General features: G+C 38.4%; 1 protein-coding gene across 3 annotated transcripts; it reads left to right on the forward strand.

Annotated features, from left to right (window-relative positions):
• Positions 1–294: 294 nt before the first annotated feature.
• On the forward strand, positions 295–18,029 carry adad1 (adenosine deaminase domain containing 1). Of its 3 annotated transcripts, none has more exons than XM_062983620.1 (12): positions 295–441; positions 4,496–4,718; positions 6,119–6,307; positions 8,036–8,203; positions 8,810–8,896; positions 9,898–10,023; positions 10,180–10,303; positions 11,847–12,017; positions 14,476–14,702; positions 14,882–15,119; positions 15,630–15,762; positions 17,266–18,029. In XM_062983620.1, the coding sequence occupies exons 2-12, from the start codon at positions 4,517–4,519 to the stop codon at positions 17,377–17,379; spliced, it is 1,779 nt and encodes a 592-aa protein (XP_062839690.1). In that variant the 5' UTR covers positions 295–441; positions 4,496–4,516; the 3' UTR covers positions 17,380–18,029. The 3 variants fall into 3 exon arrangements, with proteins under 3 accessions (XP_062839690.1, XP_062839692.1, XP_062839691.1); XM_062983622.1 differs by having other exon boundaries at positions 9,901–10,023; XM_062983621.1 differs by lacking the exon at positions 295–441 and adding an exon at positions 545–567.
• Positions 18,030–18,501: the final 472 nt, after the last annotated feature.

Genomic DNA, 18,501 nt, shown 5'->3' on the forward strand with positions numbered 1-18,501 from the left:
ATATAAATACAAGTTGTATTATTATTATTATTAATAATAATAATAATAATAATAATAATAATATTTAAAATGGATCAATGATAGTCAATCGTAGGAGTTATAGCTCTTTAGCCTTCTCTGCCCCCACCAAACTGGAACTCCCATGACGCCATCGCCTTGAGCCATGTCTGTTCAAAAGCGTGTTTGAGGTGAGGGAGAGCGAGCTTCACTCAGGCCCCTCTCGCGCTCACCGCAACCGTTAAAAGGGAGGGGCTCGGGGGCCACGTGACCACCGGCGCGCTCGAGGCGGGCTTTTCTCCTCGCGCGCGCGCACCGGTTGCGGGAAGCACGAGGCGCTCGAGACGCTGGGCGTGGCCTTCACTTGAGGGGCGGAGCTAGAAGAAGAAGAGAGATAGTTGGTCAGTTGCTTCGAAAGAGAGGTGGCGGCGGCGGCTGCACGAGGTAGGATGCGCGTTTGTTTTTATCCAGGGGCCTGAAGGGAAGCAAGGAGGAGGAGAGGTTTTGAAACGCATCTATTTCGGTTTCGAACCGCTCCCCTTTAGGTTGAGGGCTGTTTCTCTTCTTTTTGTAAGTGGCGTGAATCAGAAGGTAGCTTTTATATATTTTGAACAGGAAGGTCTGCAAATATGTAGACACACACATATATATTTCGTATGTCTGCAAATATACACACGCCTGTATATATATATATATATATATACACACACACACACACACAGACACACAAAGACACACACACACACATATATATATATCAGATATATATCAGATATTTGCATGCTTTTAGCTGTTTCTTACTGTATTTGTGTATATCTGCAAATATATATACACACGCCTGAAATATATATATATATATATATATATACACACACATCAGATAAATATCAAATATTTGCATGCTTTTAGCTGTTTCTCACTGCATTTAGACATTTACTTGATCATTCTTATTGGCCAAATATAGACATATATATGAAATGTGCAATATATATGACACACAGACGTGTGTGTGTGTGTGTGTATATATATATATATATGTTGAAGGCTTTCATGGCTGGGATCACAGTGTTGTATGTTTTCCAGGCTGTATGACCATGTTCCAGAAGTATTCTCTCCTGACGTTTCGCCCACATCTATGTCAGGCATCTCTCTCTCTCTCTCTCTCTCTCTCTCTCTCTATATATATATATATATAAGATATTTGCATCCTTTATAGTTGTGTCTCCCAGCATCTAGAAATTTACATGACAATTCTCATTGGCCAAATATATATGAAATGCGCATACACACACATATATATGTATGCATGTATATAGAGACAGACACACACACACATATATATATATTTATTTCAGATATTTGCATGCTTTTTAGCTGTGTCTCACTGCATTTAGGAATTTACATGACCATTCTTATTAGCCAACTATAGACATATGTGTATGCATGCAAATATATGACACACACACACACATATTTTTCAGATATTTGCATGCTTTCAGCTGTGTCTCACTGCATTTAGAAATTTACATGACCATTCTGATTGGCCAAATATAGACAGATATATGAAATGCGTATATATACATACACACACACACACACACACAAAGATATATATAAATTAGATATTTGCATCCTTTATAGTTGTGTCTCCCAGCATTTAGAAATTTGCATGACCACTCTTAACCAAATATATGCAGTTTGTGGATTATTGACCAAATATAGACATATATCAAATGCATATATATATACACACACACACACACACATATGAAATACACACATAAATTCCCTATATGTACTTTCATTCATATATATATAATTGCCTATGTATATTGTCAGATAGATAGATATGTTTTTACTTTCATTGTATTTAGAAAAATAATTAACATTATTAAACAAAAAGAAGAATAGTTATAATTTTCCTTCATTACCATTCCCAAAATCTCTCTGTCTGGAGTTGAGGGAGTTGTAATCTAGACAAGAAGTGCAATCCTGGGGCCTGGCTCTGATTTAAAAGTTGCTGTTTTCATAAAATTTTATATATTAAAACTTAAAATCTTTGTAAAGAAAGTTGGAAATCATTGCATTTTGAAATCTGTGTTCTTTCTTTGCTGTATCTTTTTTTAAAAACTTTTACATAAAATATTTTTTTCTTTGATTCATTGCATTTAGACATCTTGATAAATGAAAAATCCCCCCCCCCCCCCAAAGGGAAAAACCGTTACTATTCCTAGAATTCTGTCTCAAATTTCTTCTGGGAGTTACAATCCAGAAGGTCACTTGTTCTAAGATTAGAGACCTTCACATACTAAAGAATGGCTATAATCAGGGCCGGCCGGAGATATTTTTTAATGTGAAGCCAGGGCGAATAGTGAGGGGGCGGGGCCAGAGTTGGCCCCGCCCCCCACCCAGCGTGCCCTGGCCCCGCCTCCCACGCAGCATGGGAGGCGGGGCCAGGGCACGCTGGGCGAGGGGGCGGCGCCAGAGTTGGCCCCGCCTCCCACGCTACTCCCGCTCGCCCGTCTGGCCTTTTCTAGCAGGCCAGACTGCAGCGGAGGTCCCTCCAGGCCGCAATCGCGGCCTGGAGGGACCTTCGCTGCAGTCTGGCCTGCTAGAAAAGGCCAGACGGGCGAGCGGGAGTAGCGTGGGAGGCGGGGCCAACTCTGGCCCCCCGCCCAGCGTGCCTTGGCCCCGCCTCCCACGCAACGTGGGAGGCGGGGCCAGGGCACGCTGGGCGGGGGGGCGGGGCCAGAGCTGGCCCCGCCTCCCACGCTACTCCCGCTCGCCCGTCTGGCCTTTTCTAGCTTGCCAGACTGCAGCGGAGGTCCCTGCAGGCCGCGATTGCGGCCTGGAGGGACCTCCGCTGCAGTCTGGCCAGCTAGAAAAGGCCAGACGGGCCAGGGCGCACTGGGCGGGAGGCGGGGCACTGTCAGGGCGGTGCCCCGCCTCCCGCCCAGCCTGACGGCGCCCCCCCGGGCCTGCGCCCGAGGCGGCGGCGTCAGGTGCCTCTATAGTGGGGCCGGCCCTGGCTATAATTGCAAAGTTGCTCTTTTTGTAAGATTACATATATTAAGATTTAAAATAGTAAAGGAATTCAGAAGCCATTTTAAATTTGACTGTATTCTTTCTTTGCTGTGTCTCTTTCAAATTTCATACAAGCTTTTTTCTTTCATTCATTGCATTTAAAAAAATTGAATCAATTTTTGCTCCCCCCTTTTGCTATGTATTTTAAAATTTTAATTATCTAAAGGTAAAGGTTTTCCCCTGATGTTAAGTCCAGTCGTGACCGACTCTGGGGGTTGGTGCTCATCTCCATTTCTAAGCCGAAGAGCCGGCGTTGTCCATAGACACCTCCAAGGTCATGTGGCCGGCATGACTGCATGGAGCGCCGTTACCTTCCCGCCGGAGCAGTACCTATTGATCTACTCACATTTGAATGTTTTCGAACTGCTAGGTTGGCAGGAGCTGGGGCTAACAGCAGGCGCTCATTCTGCTCCCGGGATTTGAACCTGGGACCTTTTGGTCCGCAAGTTCAGCAGCTCAGCGCTTTAACACACTGTGCCACCATAAACACACACAAATGCACACATATACATATATCTCTTCTGAAATGCCTACCCAGACAAATTGAACTGTGAATTTTAAATTGATTTTCTGTTACAGTAGAGTCTCACTTATCCAACATTGGCTTATCCAAGATCCTGGATTATCCAACTCATTTTTGTAGTCAATGTTTTCAATACATCGTGATATTTTGGTGATAAATTCGTAAATACAATCATTACTATGTAGCATTACTGCATATTGAACTACCTTTTTCTGTCAAATGTGTTGTATAACATGATGTTTTGGTGCTTAATTTGTAAAATCATAACCTAATTTGGTGTTTAATAGGCTTCTCCTTAATCTCTCCTTATTATCCAACATACTCGCTTATCCAACGTTCTGCCGGCCTGTTTATGTTGGATAAGTGAGACTCTACTATATATCTTTTAATCTTTCTACAGGCAGTCCCCAAGTTACAAACATCTGACTTACAAATGACTCATAGTTAAGAACGAGGGTGAGACAACAGGAAGTGAGAGAAATCTGCTCCTAGGAAGGGGCATTCACTCCTGAAAAGAGTTATCATGGTGAAAAGGTGTCTCCACTGAAGCTTTCTCACCAATCTTTGTTTCCAGAACAAGTCAATTTTTTCAAAGTCTCATCACAAAATCACAAGAACAGACAGTGAGGTGAAATCTGAATAGGGGCACATGGATGTTAACCCCTCCCCTTTCCTATGCTATCCAAAGCTAATATGCATCTATATTTTTGGCTGGAGCTACACTTAAAAATGTACCTATTCCAACAAACAAATTCAACTTAAGAACAAACTTACATAATATATCTTGTTAGCAAGTTGGGGACTGCCTGTACTATGTATTTTGTCCTGAACTGTAAGTCTTTCATGTTATACCAAAGCATGGTTATTAATAAATGCATTTGGTCATGTCAGCTTTGTTTTTAGGTGGGCAAGATGGCGAATGACTGGCCTCAGGCGTCTAGAGTGCCTAGTTTTGCCCAGATGCTAAAGAAGAATTTACCTGCCCAGCCATCCCAGCCTTCTGTTCAGCCTCCAGCTCCGTTGTTTCCACAGGCAGAGAATGCCAAACAGATCTTTTTACCTGATGAAACATCCAGTATGTCTAACTTAGCCTCTAAGGTGACTCACATCACAGGTACTTAAAAAAAAAGTTCATTTTTATAGAAAAATGAGGTCATGTGTCAGTGGTACTATGGAAAGGCCTGGTTGGTATGCAGAAGAACTTTGGAAATAATTGTTTTATCATTGTCTCCTATTACTGAAATTGAAAGAAGAAATTGTTGGAAGTGCTTTGGACTATCCCAAAACCATCTCCACCATACAGAAAAACCTTAGCAGATTCTTATATTTGACTGTCTTATATATTTACTAGCTGTGCCCGGCCACGCGTTGCTGTGGCAAAGTATAGTGGTATGGGAAATAAAGTATTGAGAAATTGGTGGTAGTTAAGGTAAAGGGTAAAGGTTTTCCCCTGACATTAAGTCCAGTTGTGTCTGACTCTGAGGGTTGGTGCTCATCTCCATTTCTAAGCCGAATGCCGGCATTGTCCATAGACACCTCCAAGATCATGTGGGATGACTGCATGGAGCGCCGTTGCCTTCCCACCGGAACGGTACCTATTCATCTACTCTCATTTGCATCTTTTTGAACTTTAGGGTTGGCAGAAGCTGGGGCTCCCCCAATTCAAACCTGCGACCTTTCGGTCCAGAAGTTCAGCAGCTCAGCGCTTTAACACACTGCGCCATCAGGGGATATTATTTGCTAAAGGTTGTGAATATACAATATTTCTGGTTGTTTTTTTTTGTCTGTTGGAGGCAAGTATGAATGCTGCAATTAGGGGAAATGATTAGCATGTAATGGCCTTGCAGCTTTAAAGCCTGGCTGTTTCCTCCCTAAGTGAATTTTTTGTTGGGAGGTGTTAGCTGGCCCTGATTGTTTCCTGTGTGGAATTCCCCTGTTTTCAGAGTGTTGTTCTTTATTTAGTGTTCTGATTTTAGAGATTGTATTGTTCTGTTTTATTATACTACAGTAATTTTTATATATTCTGATTTTAATGTTTTTGAATACTTGGAGCCAGATTGCATTCATTTTCAACCAAGTGGGTGGAGCTTAGCCTTCTAACTAGCAGCAATGGGATAAAAACAATTATTCCTATCCCTCTAATTAGGACTTTATTTTTCTTTTCTTTTTGTTGTATCAACCTAGAGGCATGGATGATGGGTTGTGTTGTCAAATTTCGAGGTTGGGGGGCCTGTAGTTTTGTTGTTTTGTCGGTCGCCGGGATTCCATCACTCTTATATATATAGATTTTGCTAAACACAATACCAATATTTTGAAGCTTTTAAAGGGCAGCAACCTTGGCTTCTTTGCAAAAGGAAGGGCAGTAAATCTATCATTTTTATCTTGACATCCATAAATTACTATAGTGAGACATAAAAAACTAAAATAGATTGTCAGAAGTCATTTAAAAATATATGGGTAAATCTTGTGATAAATGGTAAGGATTTCATTGTGTTGTTGAACAATGCATTTTAGGTCAAGTTCCTGACTACTACTATTCCAAGGCAACACCCATTGTTCCACTTGCTTCACTTCCCCCAAAGAAAATTCCAAAGGAGTTTATCATAAAATATAAAAGAGGGGAAATAAATCCAGTATCAGCTTTGCATCAGTTTGCACAGATGCAACGTGTACAACTTGAGTTAAAAGAAACTGTGGCCACAGGTAAGTGTTTCATTTATTTTTGAAACAGATATTTTGTAAAAAAATAAATCTACATTGTGAGCTGAAGCAGAATTTGCACATGTTGAGTGCTTCTGGTTATATCAGTATAGTAATACTATATAGTGAGAAGGACTAGAGAGAATTGCATCTAACTGAATGAGCCATATACCACTCAGTTAATTCCTGCTGGGAGCTTTCTGCTAAACAAGCAATGATGTTCTGATCATTGTGTTGCACAAGCTTGGAACCCTGACTTACTTGTCCCAACAAGCTAACTTTTATGAATACAGACACTCCCCTGGTTATGAACAACATAGGTTCTGTAGGTTTGTTCTTAAGTTGTATTTGTAAGTTGGAACAGGTACATTTTAAAACGTAGTTCCAGCCATATATATACATGTGTATATATGTATATTAGCTTTGGATCGTATAGGGAAGTGTTAACACCCCAGTCATGTTTGTTTTGTTGTCTCTGCCCCTGTTCAGAAGACTTCACCTCACTTTCTGTCCCTGTGACAATTGGATTTTGAAAAGTTTGGGTTGTTGTGGAAATAAAGATTGGTGATAAAACTTCAGTGGAAACACCTTTCCCCATGATAACCTTTACAGGATGGATTTCCCTTTCTAGGGGTAGATTTCCTCCTCCTTGTCTTTGGGAGCTGAAGTTCAAAATATCTGGAGTGCCACAGGTTGTGCACCACTGGTTTTACTTTGAATTCCAACCACCGAGTATTTTCTCCATCTATTCCACAAACATACTTTAATAACTTGATGAACTGATTGAAATGCAAATTCCTTGATTGCTATTCCATAATTTTGCACACTACTTTGTATTATACTTCTTTAAATGCTCCGTGTATGTAAAGTTTTTAGAGAGGTGTCTTGCTTTTTGCTTAGTTTCTGGCATCTCCAAACCCCATATCAGTCGTGATTCTAAGAATTGATGAAAGATTAGTGACTTAATCCAAAAAATAAAGAAGGGCCTGCTTATGTGTGTTTAAGGGCAGTGACACTATAATGGCGCTTGGTACTGGTTTGACAAATTGATTTCACTGTATGAGTGCTTAATTTTCATGGCTGGAGCTGGTTTGAAGCTAGGAAGATGATTACATTGAACATGGAAGGTGGCCTCAAACCACTGTGCAGTCCTGTCCCCCCATTTCCTGCAGACATGCGCATCAGTGCTCCAGAGGTATGGGGTGGAAAGGGGGGTTGACAATCAAGATTTGGTGGGGCAAGCAGAGGGTGGACAGGCGATGGTGCATGTGCCAGGAAAAAGGGTGCTATGTGACCCTTCTGGCACACATGCCATAGGTTCACCACTACTAGTATGAGCATTATATGACTTGTTTTGGACTTTCCTGCATCTTTTAAAATGTGCTATATCCTGTTTAATGCATGCTATAGTGCATGTAGGCATTTGAGGGCTTCTTTTGGGCCTTCCTGCAACTTTTAAAGTGTGCTGTATTCCCTTTAATTCATGCTAAACTAAACTCGCACAGGCACTGTGGAGCTTGTTTTGGACCTTCTGCAACTTTTTAATATGCTGTTTCCCCTTTTAACACATGCTGTTGTGCAGATGGGCCATGGTAGTTTTGAGTCACTTTGGAGCTGTTTTAAATGGTCAGTGTAGGTGGACCCTTTAAAATGGTTTGCAATAATTTTAAGCACTCGCGTAGATTTAAATGAAACTAAATGCAATAAATTTCCGCTCTGCATATTTTGAAGGCAATCTCATGGGAGCTTACTTTGCTTTTTGTGCTGTGGTTGATGGTATTACCTACAAGACTGGATTGGGACAAAACAAGAAGGAATCTAAATCAAATGCTGCAAAACTTGCCCTTGATGAACTGCTTCAGCTGGAGGAGGGAGAACCAAAAACTATAGAAAACCCAGGTAAATCCTTTTAAAACACTGATAACCCATATTCCAGAGTAGGAGGTTAGTGTTTGAGAACCTGTTCAGTAAATACTAATCTTTTGGTAATGTTGGGGTTTTAGTGCTTGAGAGAAATCAAAATGAAAAGGTATGATTTTTGTCACTTCCCCAGGAAATCTAGTAAATATTTGCATCTTACAAATTGCTGGTTTTGTAGTCTACTTGGACACTTTTGGTGCAGTATGGTCTATCTATGCTACAGATCCTGCATTATTTCTTGTGAATCTGTTGTGGATGACACTCTGGAAGAACATTTTTATGATCAGAAAAATAATTGCTATGTGTGGTGTTTGAACTACTGGTGCTGAATGAGAAAAAGGGGCATCATTTTTGGTGGGGTATGTAAAAATAATCTCCAGTGCTGTAATGCAGAAAAAGAAAAAACCACTGTGACTTGAATCTTTAGCTGGTAACCCCAGCTAAAATACATTGATTTGAATTGATTGCTGAATGATGAATGAACACGTGTGAATCCCAGCAATTCAACTGATTTACTCTAGTAGGGTTACCAGTAGGATTTAGGTCTGTGTTTTCTATTTTTACAACTGGGTATTTTGTTTACAGGTCCTCACAGGAATCTTTCAGAAACTACATTTGTAACTGACCCTCAGATTACTGTTCCATCTGAGCACATTTCTCGGAATCCTTATGGTAGGAATGCTAGATCTTTTTAACATAGATGAAGTTCAGTCACTTGTACTATATGCTAAGATAACACTGATGTAGAAAACAGACTTGATAGAGAGTGCCAACTTTAAATTCAGATACCCAAAATGTAGTATTTGATCAACCAAATGTGGGTAACATGTTTGCAAACCCATTTTTTGCTGAGATTATTGCTCCAAAAGTAAAATTATCACAGTCTTAAAATGTGACATGATAAAATTTGTATCTTCCAGCTTTATGTTTGTCAAGTTAAGCAGTCTACATTGATAATATTTTGATAACAGGAAGGCAGCTGGAATAGAAGTAGGGCCTGATTTCCTGAGTTCACATTAGAAGAGGGATGCTAGTATCCAGAAATTAATGAATTGTTACCCTTGTGTATTGTCTTTGTTCCAGAAATGGAATTCAGGATAAGTCTAGAATGAGAATAGCAGTGTCTCCTCAAAACTCCAGATAGATTTATCTCATTTATTTAAAAAACCCAGGGTTCTTTATTTATGTTTGTATTGAAAACATTGTATTCTGCCTTTCAACTGTGAGGAGATAATTTAATATCCAAAACAGTATGTTTGTCTTTATAGACCCCAAGTTCCCCTTACCATGTCTGCAACCAACCATTTCACAAATCTTTAACCGGCTCCATCTACACTGCCATTATAATGCAGATTGAACTGCACTGTATGGTTAGTGTAGACTCATATAATCCAGCTCAGTATAGTTAAGCTGCATTACATGAGCTTACGCTAACCACATAATGCAGTTTGTTCTATATTATAATAGCAGTGTAGATGGGGTCAGAGATGGCCTGAAACATTAGTTTCTTACACGCATGCTTTCTGTCATGGGAGTGTGGTACATGTTCCAATAATTTCCTAGAAAAACTGCTACCATTCATACAGTCATTTTCCTGATTTTTCCATTACTTTTAAAATGTCTAGTTCTAATTTTATTTTGTTTTTCTTAATTGGTTTTCAATAATTTCCTAGAAGGCCGGCTTTTTGCTTATGGGAAAATTTCTGAAGTTGTCAAAGAAACATTCAACAATTTGACTGCTAAATATCCAGAGTACCAGAGTTGTAGCAGTTCACTGGCTGCTTTCATAATTGAAAGAGGTAGGCAGATTAACTAAAATGTTAAAATTTGGTGGACTGCGTATACACATTTGTGTGTGTGTGTGTGTGTGTGTGTGTGAACATAGCATATGTAAGAGCAGCAAAAGTTAAATCGTGGTAAATTCTGAAATGTAAAATTGTCTTCATGTTGTTTAGGTAGACAACATGAAGTGGTAGCTATTGGGACAGGTGAATTTAACTATAGTGAGTGTATTCAGCCTGATGGAAGAGTATTACATGACAGTCATGCTGTTGTTACTGCTAGGCGGTCTCTTCTAAGGTAAGTGTATAATTCTTCTCTTCTCAAATTAATAATAATAACTATTTTTATACCCCGCCTCCATCTCCCCGAAGGGAGCTTACATGGGGTCAAGCCCAGATAAAAACAATCTGTATATATAAAAATGTAATGTGCCATTTTACTATGGAGTAAACAACAAAACTACTGAACCAAATCACACCAGATTTGGCCACAGAAGACATAGTCATCCAATCTATGTTTTTCAATTTAAAAAAACCTAGAAAAATAAAGTCCAAATTAGAGGACAAGGAAGAGCCATTGTCATGCCACCAGAAGGCTCTCACCTGCTGCCCAGTCCCTGTAAGGTTCTATGGGGACGGAGCTTAGCCTCAGCTCCTGCCAGCTTCGAAATGGAAGTTATTTTTGTCCGTTGGGATTTGTCAGTTCGTGTAGCACTGGAAGGAAGCATAGGAAGCTACAAGGTGCACAAAAATTCACGTCGTGTTGGATCTGCATTAACTGAAGTCATGTCTGTACTGTATTAATTAAAGTCACATGAGACTTGTATTCAAATTAGATTAAAAAGCCATATAAGACTGTGGTACATAAAGTCATGTCAACATTGTATTAAAGACAGTGCAAAGATATGTAGAATCCAGTCATGTCGGGACTTTATACTGTGTGGCAATAACCATCCAGAACTGAATAGACTTCAAAGATTTCCTCACAGAGACTTTTGATTTCCCAAATACAGTCTCGGATCTGTCCTTTGTGCTAGGGTGCCTTCCAGTTCATTTAGTTAAGCACAGAGGCAGAACAGCTGTTCTCCCCCTTGCTACCAGTCAGAATGGTAGGCCCCCGTTCCCCACTCTTCCTATAAAATACATATTATCTGATTTGAATTGGATTAGATGGCAGTGTAGACTCAAGGCCCTTCCACACAGCTATATAATCCAGAATGCCAAGGCACATAATCCACAGTATCTGCTTTGAACTGGATTATCTTGAGTCCACACTGCCATATAACCCAGTTCAGTGTAGATTTTATACAGCTGTGTAGAAGGGGCCTCATATAATCCGGTACCCACCAACCGCACTTGTGACGGAGGTGGAAGTGAGAGGAGGGCCTCCCTGACGAACGAAGAGATTGTGCAGGTTCATAGGGGGAAATGCAGTCACGAAGGTAGGAGGGTCCCAAACTGTTCAGGGCTTTGTAGGTAATCACCTGAACCTTGAATTGGGTCCGGAAGCTGAACGGCAGCCAATGGAGCTCCTTAAACGGGGGGTAGACTGCTCCCTGTAGTTAGCTTGCGTATTGCTATTAAGATACTTGGATATAAGTAGCTCAACTGTTAAGAGCCATTGTTTGCCTGTAACTAGATTGTGTCTTACACATACATACATCCCTTATAGAGTCAAGTGGACATTTTTCTCCAATGCAGAACAACCACATTCAATTCAGAGTGGTTGTGCATGCATATAGACATACACATTCATGACGTACAGCATTGTTTTTTCCTGTATGTACATCTTAAAGACATTGTATATAATCAATCACTAACAGACAGATTTTTCTTTAAAGGTATTTTTATAGACAGCTTTTGCTCTACTACAGTAAAAACCCAGCAATGATGGAAAAATCCATATTTTGCATGGAACCAATGTCAAACCTGCTTGCCTTAAAGCCAAATATAAATATATATCTCTATATGAACCAATTGCCAAAAGGATCTGCTCAGATAAAATCAGTACTGTAAGTATGAGATGCATATGATTTGATGCTACATTTGTGCAAATATATTATTTCCTTTACAACAGTTTTGGGGAAACAATGGTTCTCCCCACCTGTCTCCCTCCCCCAGTCAGCCTTGAAACCCCCCAACCCATAACATCCTAATAATTGAGAGAGAGAATTTTGCATGCTATGGGGAACAGGTCTTACCATTTTTCTTTTGCCAACTATGTAATTATTTATATGTTCCCACCTTGCTTAAAATAGCCCAGGCATATCTAAAGTGTCAAACATTGATAACCCCCAAGTCATGTTTTTGATGCTTTGGTGGGAGACATGGCATGGGGCAGCTTGTAGTCTTCTGTAGTTGTGGAGATGCCCAGCACTGCTTTGTAGAATAAATGTTGCCATTCCGTGAAATTTTTAACTGGTATTACAACGTATTCCTTTATTAAAAGTGTTCATCTCTTTTCTGTCCAGCAGAGCTCTCAAAGTGAAGTCCAGCAAAATACATGTTTATACTAATCTAAAACAGAGGTGTCAAACTTGTGGCCCTCCAGATGTTTTGGATTCCAACTCCCCAGAAGCCCCAGCCAGCTTGTCCAATGGCTAGTCATTATGGGAACTGAATTGCAAAACATCTAAAGAGCCAGAAATTTGACACTACTGATCTAAAAGATACATATGGTATTCTATTCATGGTTACTTATATCATAACTGGAAAACCAGCCCCAGAAGGATAATAATTTGAAAAAAAATTAGATATAAATTTAGTGCAACATCAGAACACTTGCCCAGTCACGGATAGTATAAATTCTGCTTTCAGAATTTCCTTCAGCCTTTGTCTGTTTTGCTCAATATTCTATTAATATAGTTTAGTAACTTTGTTAATGAAGGAATATATGCTTTTCTCAGGGCACTATTATGTCCAAAAATCCTTGAAAGCACCCTTTTGTCCCTGATTAATTTCCTCTGCAAGCAATTTGTAATAATGATACGGTGTTTCCAAATACAGTAAGACTCCTGTAATCACCAGAACATTTATCAGTCATTTCCCTTCCTTGTTCCCTGGGAAAAATTGACTTTCATGTGATTTTCTAGTATGCTTTCCTTGGAAGTTCCCATAGAGTTGCCCTGGAGGACAACTCTTATAGGAACTTCAGTCAGTTCTTGAAGATGATACCTAAGAATCTTTTGAGTGTGGAAGACTCCAGAGTGACTTTCTGGTATATTAGGACTGGAAGTGAGGTAAAGTAATGGTGTTTGGCAATATTTGTGGTTTCAGGTAACCACAGTCCAGCTGGAAACGTGTTCCCCTTTAAGGGGTGTTGGCTGTGTGCTGTCTTTGAAAGATGATGCATTGAAAGGAAAGTTGAGAAATTTTACTTCCAGTGGTAAACTGGCCTCATCTAAGTTAACACCTCCACCTATATAGAATATAAGGAAGCTTTGTGCATTTCCTTACTGGCCTTGTCTGCTTTTTTGAGGCAAGGTGCATTTATTTATTTATTTATTTATTTGCATGCTTCCATGCAAGCTGGTATTCTTGGGATCTTTCATCCTGTAGGGCTTGACACAACACTAGATATTAGGAGAGCTGTAAGGATATGAATAGAATTAGGAAGACAAAAGCTATATTCATTTCTTGTAATCCTAAAACAATATGTCAGAAAGTGTTATCTAGAAGGATAAAAACATACTGTATATACTTTTCTTTTATGATTTGGTTAAAGAAGCCTTGACCAATAAATGCATGGTTGTTTTCAACAAAGTCAGTGGCGGTGGCATATGCAGTGACCAATTATTTGGTTTGAAGGATGCAACAATGCTTGTGAGACATTAAAAGATCAATAAGTTCAGGTCAGCAACTGCATCATTAGGAAGGGATGATTTTGCAATTTGGGTTGGAGTAAACAAAACAAAATATCCTAACATTGGGACTTGAGGAAACCCTAACCGAAGTGGATTTATGCCACCTCAAGAATGTCATATTCAATTTCTCATGAAGATACATTCTGAAATGGCTGGAGGTATGATTGATACCCACCATTTAAAAAATCTGGTTGATAATAAGTTAGTTAATAGTTTATTTTTAATAGGTGGTTTTGAAGTTAGATGATAGAACTTAGTTCAAAGATAAGGCAGGACTACACGCAGTTCTGGGGGACAAAGGGGAAAGGAGTTAATGTTTTTAACGAAAATGGAATTTAGTCCAGCTGTATCATAATTGGAACAGGGGAGAAGCCAACGGAAGTGGATTATATTTCCAGCCATCCCAGAATGTAAGTCTCACTTTTTAAACCTATATTCCTTTATTGCAGAGACTTTGAGTCAAAAGTATTTTCTATCCTGTTTGTCAATGAATACACATTTGGTATAGCAATTAGCGATGAATCAATCCTCTCTGAAGAGATACTTTATGTTTACTATAATTATATGATCTGTCAAGTCTTTAAAGATTGTACCATACCTTTTGTAGACGTCTCAGCCCCAATTCTGCATCTGCATTTGAAGCGGCTGAAGAATTATGTCTTCATGTTGCTGTTGAAGGCAAGATTTATCTCACAATCTACTGTCCTGCTGAAATTGCCAGAGTAAGCAGTATGTCTGCCAGTGATAAATTAACAAGATGGGAAGTGCTGGGTCTTCAGGGAGCTTTGCTGAGTCACTTTATTCAACCAGTTTATATTAGTGCAATCCTAGTTGGTAAGTGAACACCTTCTAATTTATTTAGTCAATACTAGTAAGATATATCTAATAACCTTAGTATTTTGTGGGAATAAATTTTAAGATTTGCAGCCAAACTTGTTCTGAAACACACAATTACAATCTTAAGAATGCAGTTTGATTATCTTGCTTAATAGTTGTAACTTACTGTTTTTCAGGAGATGGGAACTGCAAGGATACACGAGGGTTAGAAATAGCTATCAAACAACGTGTAGATGATGCGTTGACTTCAAAACTTCCCATGTTCTACTTGGTGAATAGACCTCACATTAGTTTGGTAGCTGCTGCTTTTCCTGTACAAATAGATTTGGAACACAGATCTCTTAGCTTGAATTGGTCCCAAGGAGACTTATCATTGGAAGTGGTAGACGGGCTAACTGGGAAGAGCACAGAAAGGTAAATGTTTATAACAGAGTACGTTACAATTGAATGTTGGTTGATCCTATAATTCAGGTTTGAGTGACTAGGAAGATTGTCATGTGGTAGATAAAAAGTGATCTTAATATTTCCCAATTTTTTCATGAAATAACAACGTTATTAACTTTATAATAACTTTATAATTCAAAGACATAGCAGTGTTAGTCCAGAATATCAGTATTAAAAATGAACTTATAGTACCTTAGATACTAACTCAGAGAATTAGGGGACACCCATGCTTTTGACATCTGAGGAAGTAGACTTAGTATATGAAGCTTATGCTGCCAGCTTACTCCTGTCAGTCTTTAAATTAATACAAGATTCATTTGTATATTGCTTCTCCTGAGAATAGATAACAGCTACCACTGTTTGAAAAAAAATAAAATTCTCCTATTTTCAACTAGTTCTTTTTTTAAAAAATTAATAAATAATGTGTAATAAGTGTCTTTAAAGTGTGCTAATTATAAACACTACTTTTTTCATTATTAGTTCGCCCTTCAAAAGTGGTATTTCAATGGCAAGTCGTCTTTGCAAAGCTGCAATGTTAAGTCGTTTCAACTTACTGGTGAAAGAATCAAAGAGAGATGATTTACTTAAGGCAGGATCATACCATGAAGCAAAGGTAAGATTTGCTGAAGTGAAACTTGCTAAACTTTATTTCAGATTTACATTTGCTGTGATTTCAGGAGTGAATTGGCTTTTGTGCTTTTCTAAATTTCAGAAATGAATCTTAACTACTATCAGGATTGTTTGTGGTGTATATTTATCTTATAGTCAGAAATACAAATGATATTATTCTGTATCTGTTTTACCAGAGTATACTCATGAATCTTCTTCCTTAGCTAAGGCCTCAAGTCTAGTGTGGAAACTCCAAAGCATTGTATTTAAGCTTTGAGAAATAAAAATATTAGGGATATAAAGCAAGGTGTTTTACAGCTCTTTAAAAAATAGTAGGTATGTGTGAACAAAATTGTGGATAAGGCTTTTAAAGAAGGCGGTTTTAAAGATAAAATCAGGTGGTGTTGTGTTTTTAGCTATGGATAACTAAATAATCAGTTAAAACCCTTAAAACGAATTTAAAAGCTACTATTGTTAATATTTAATTCTATTTCAATGTTTGTATACTTTTAGGTATTAAATTGTATTATATTGGTTTTATTATAAACTGCTTTGAGTCTCTGGGGAGAAAAAGTGAGGCATAAATAATAAAAAGAAGATGCATTTCTGTACAGGCACATGCATTGTACTGAGATTTCAAAGTCATTTTGGGAGGGAGGAGTGGGGCTTGAGTTGTATGGCAATTGGACCCTGGCTGTTGTCCTTGTTTGTGACAGCTTTTTCTCCCAACAAGCTGTTAAGCATGTAATTTGGAATCAAGCTGTTGAAATCATGTCCAATATTTTAGTCTAAATACACATAAGATAGGGATTTCTTGGGACAGTGTGAGATATAATCTAATTACAGCTTGACTATACAGTAGTAATCTCAAGGTTTGATAATTGTGATACATGTGGAGCTTCTTTTACTGTTTCCAAACAGATTTTAGTTTGCAATTTATTGTTTCCATCAATCTGCCTTATCTGCATGCGTGTCTGGGCATTATTATTATGTTATACCTTTTAGTAACTACTGCTTAATACTTTTATCGGCTATCCTGGATTTGACTTTCTGCAGGTAGCCTCATCTTAAATAAAATAGGAGGCTGCCAGAGAGGACCTTCCCAGTGTTGGTGCCTTACTAAATGGAACCCTCTTCAGAGATTTGCCTGGTGCTTGACTTACTATGCTGTGGTGCCAAGCACATACCACATTTATGAAAAAATCTTTTTAAATGCAGTTGTATTGTTTTTTCCTTTTTCTCAATTATTTTATTATTTTAATGACTTACGTTTAAATTTTTGTAAAACCCTCTAGGAATAATTAAAGGGGATTGTACAAACACTTAAATAGATAACTTAAATGATTTGTATTCATATTTTCCAATAACAAATGTGCAGATTTTCTAAATAAAATGTGTGATACGACTTGTCAGAAGTAGAATGAGTTACTTTGAAAGTATTTATCCAAAATTTCTTTATGCTAGTCTCAACAGGTTATGTTACTAATTCTAATTTTTAAACTTTTAGATTATGACTGAACCTTACCACGAAGCAAAACAATTGCTGAAAACCTATCTGGAGCAGCATGGTTATGGGTCCTGGATTGTGAAATCTCCACGTATTGAACATTTCAGTATGTAATGGTTGATACAACAGGTCTGCCATCTATTGAAATGGTCTCGTTCTCTGAATAGATACTTTCCTGGTTAATTGCTGTTCAGTGGTGTCAACTATTAGGTGCAAAAATTGTGCTTAAACATAACCTTAAATAAATAACCTTACTTGTTAAAATATGCAGGCTGTTTTTTATTCCTGAAACTTTTGTTAGTGAAAGACTAACTGGCACTAGAAAGTAGTTCATGTTTTGTAGTAGGCAGTGTTGGTTATAGTGCTTCATAGTGAATAATGAAGAGGGGAATTGTATGATTGGTAATTTTGCCATGGTTGGTAATGTATCATGTAGTAGCAATGCAAGCTCTGTTATGTCATAGATTTACTTTCTGGAAGATTCAGCCCTCGTCTGGCTTTAAAAGCCACAATTCTCCTTGTTAATCATCTTGAAACTTTGTGGGCTGTATGATTTTTCAGTTGTGGGTACTTAAATTAGAATAGCTGAATTTATACTTTTCTGGAGAAAAGCCCCACAAGCACATCCTGAACCAGTTATATGATCTGTTGAATGCACATATTGGAAACAATTTTGCAGTTTGTATACCTTGCAAGCCAAGCATTATGTTAATGTTTTTGTGTATAAGAGCGACTTCGAAATTATATCCACATTTCCTCTTTAATTTGTGATTTGATTTTTTGTAAATGATATCTTTTGTTTAGGGTTTAGATGTAAATGGACATGAGTTAATTTTTAGAATCAAATAACATTTAAGAATATAATTTCTTTTTCAAGTTGATTTGTGTAGCATACTTTAATAAATACAGGAATGAGCTTGATTTTTCTTTCAATATTACAAGGGGTCCAAAATAAAGGAAGTGTTAAGCTTCATTCACCAGCTATATGATTCCCAGAGATAGTTGCAAACACCATGCAATGGGAGTGTTACAGCCAAATGCCTCTGAGGTAGTGCTAGCACAGACATAACAGTTTTAAAGAGATAATAAATGAAAAAGAGGCCCATCTTAATGGCACACATATTGCCGTCCTCCTTTCTGGTGCCCCTTTCCCTCAAAGGTGAAACAAATATTTCTACTCAAGAGCTGATGAAGCTTCTTTGTTGACAGTCACAGCAGAATAAGTTGTTTTCTAGG

The sequence above is a fragment of the Anolis carolinensis genome, chromosome 5 (genome assembly GCF_035594765.1).
Source record: "Anolis carolinensis isolate JA03-04 chromosome 5, rAnoCar3.1.pri, whole genome shotgun sequence".
In the NCBI taxonomy this organism is placed as follows: domain Eukaryota; kingdom Metazoa; phylum Chordata; class Lepidosauria; order Squamata; family Dactyloidae; genus Anolis; species Anolis carolinensis.

Bases quoted from the DNA above. Each gene is read 5' to 3' on its own strand.
- adad1 (XM_062983620.1), top strand. From the start codon at position 4,517: ATGGCGAATGACTGGCCTCAGGCGTCTAGAGTGCCTAGTTTTGCCCAG. The intron at 6,308-8,035 runs GTAAGTGTTTCA...CATATTTTGAAG, and splicing joins AAAAGAAACTGTGGCCACAG to GCAATCTCATGGGAGCTTAC. The intron at 15,120-15,629 runs GTAAATGTTTAT...TTTCATTATTAG, and splicing joins ACTGGGAAGAGCACAGAAAG to TTCGCCCTTCAAAAGTGGTA.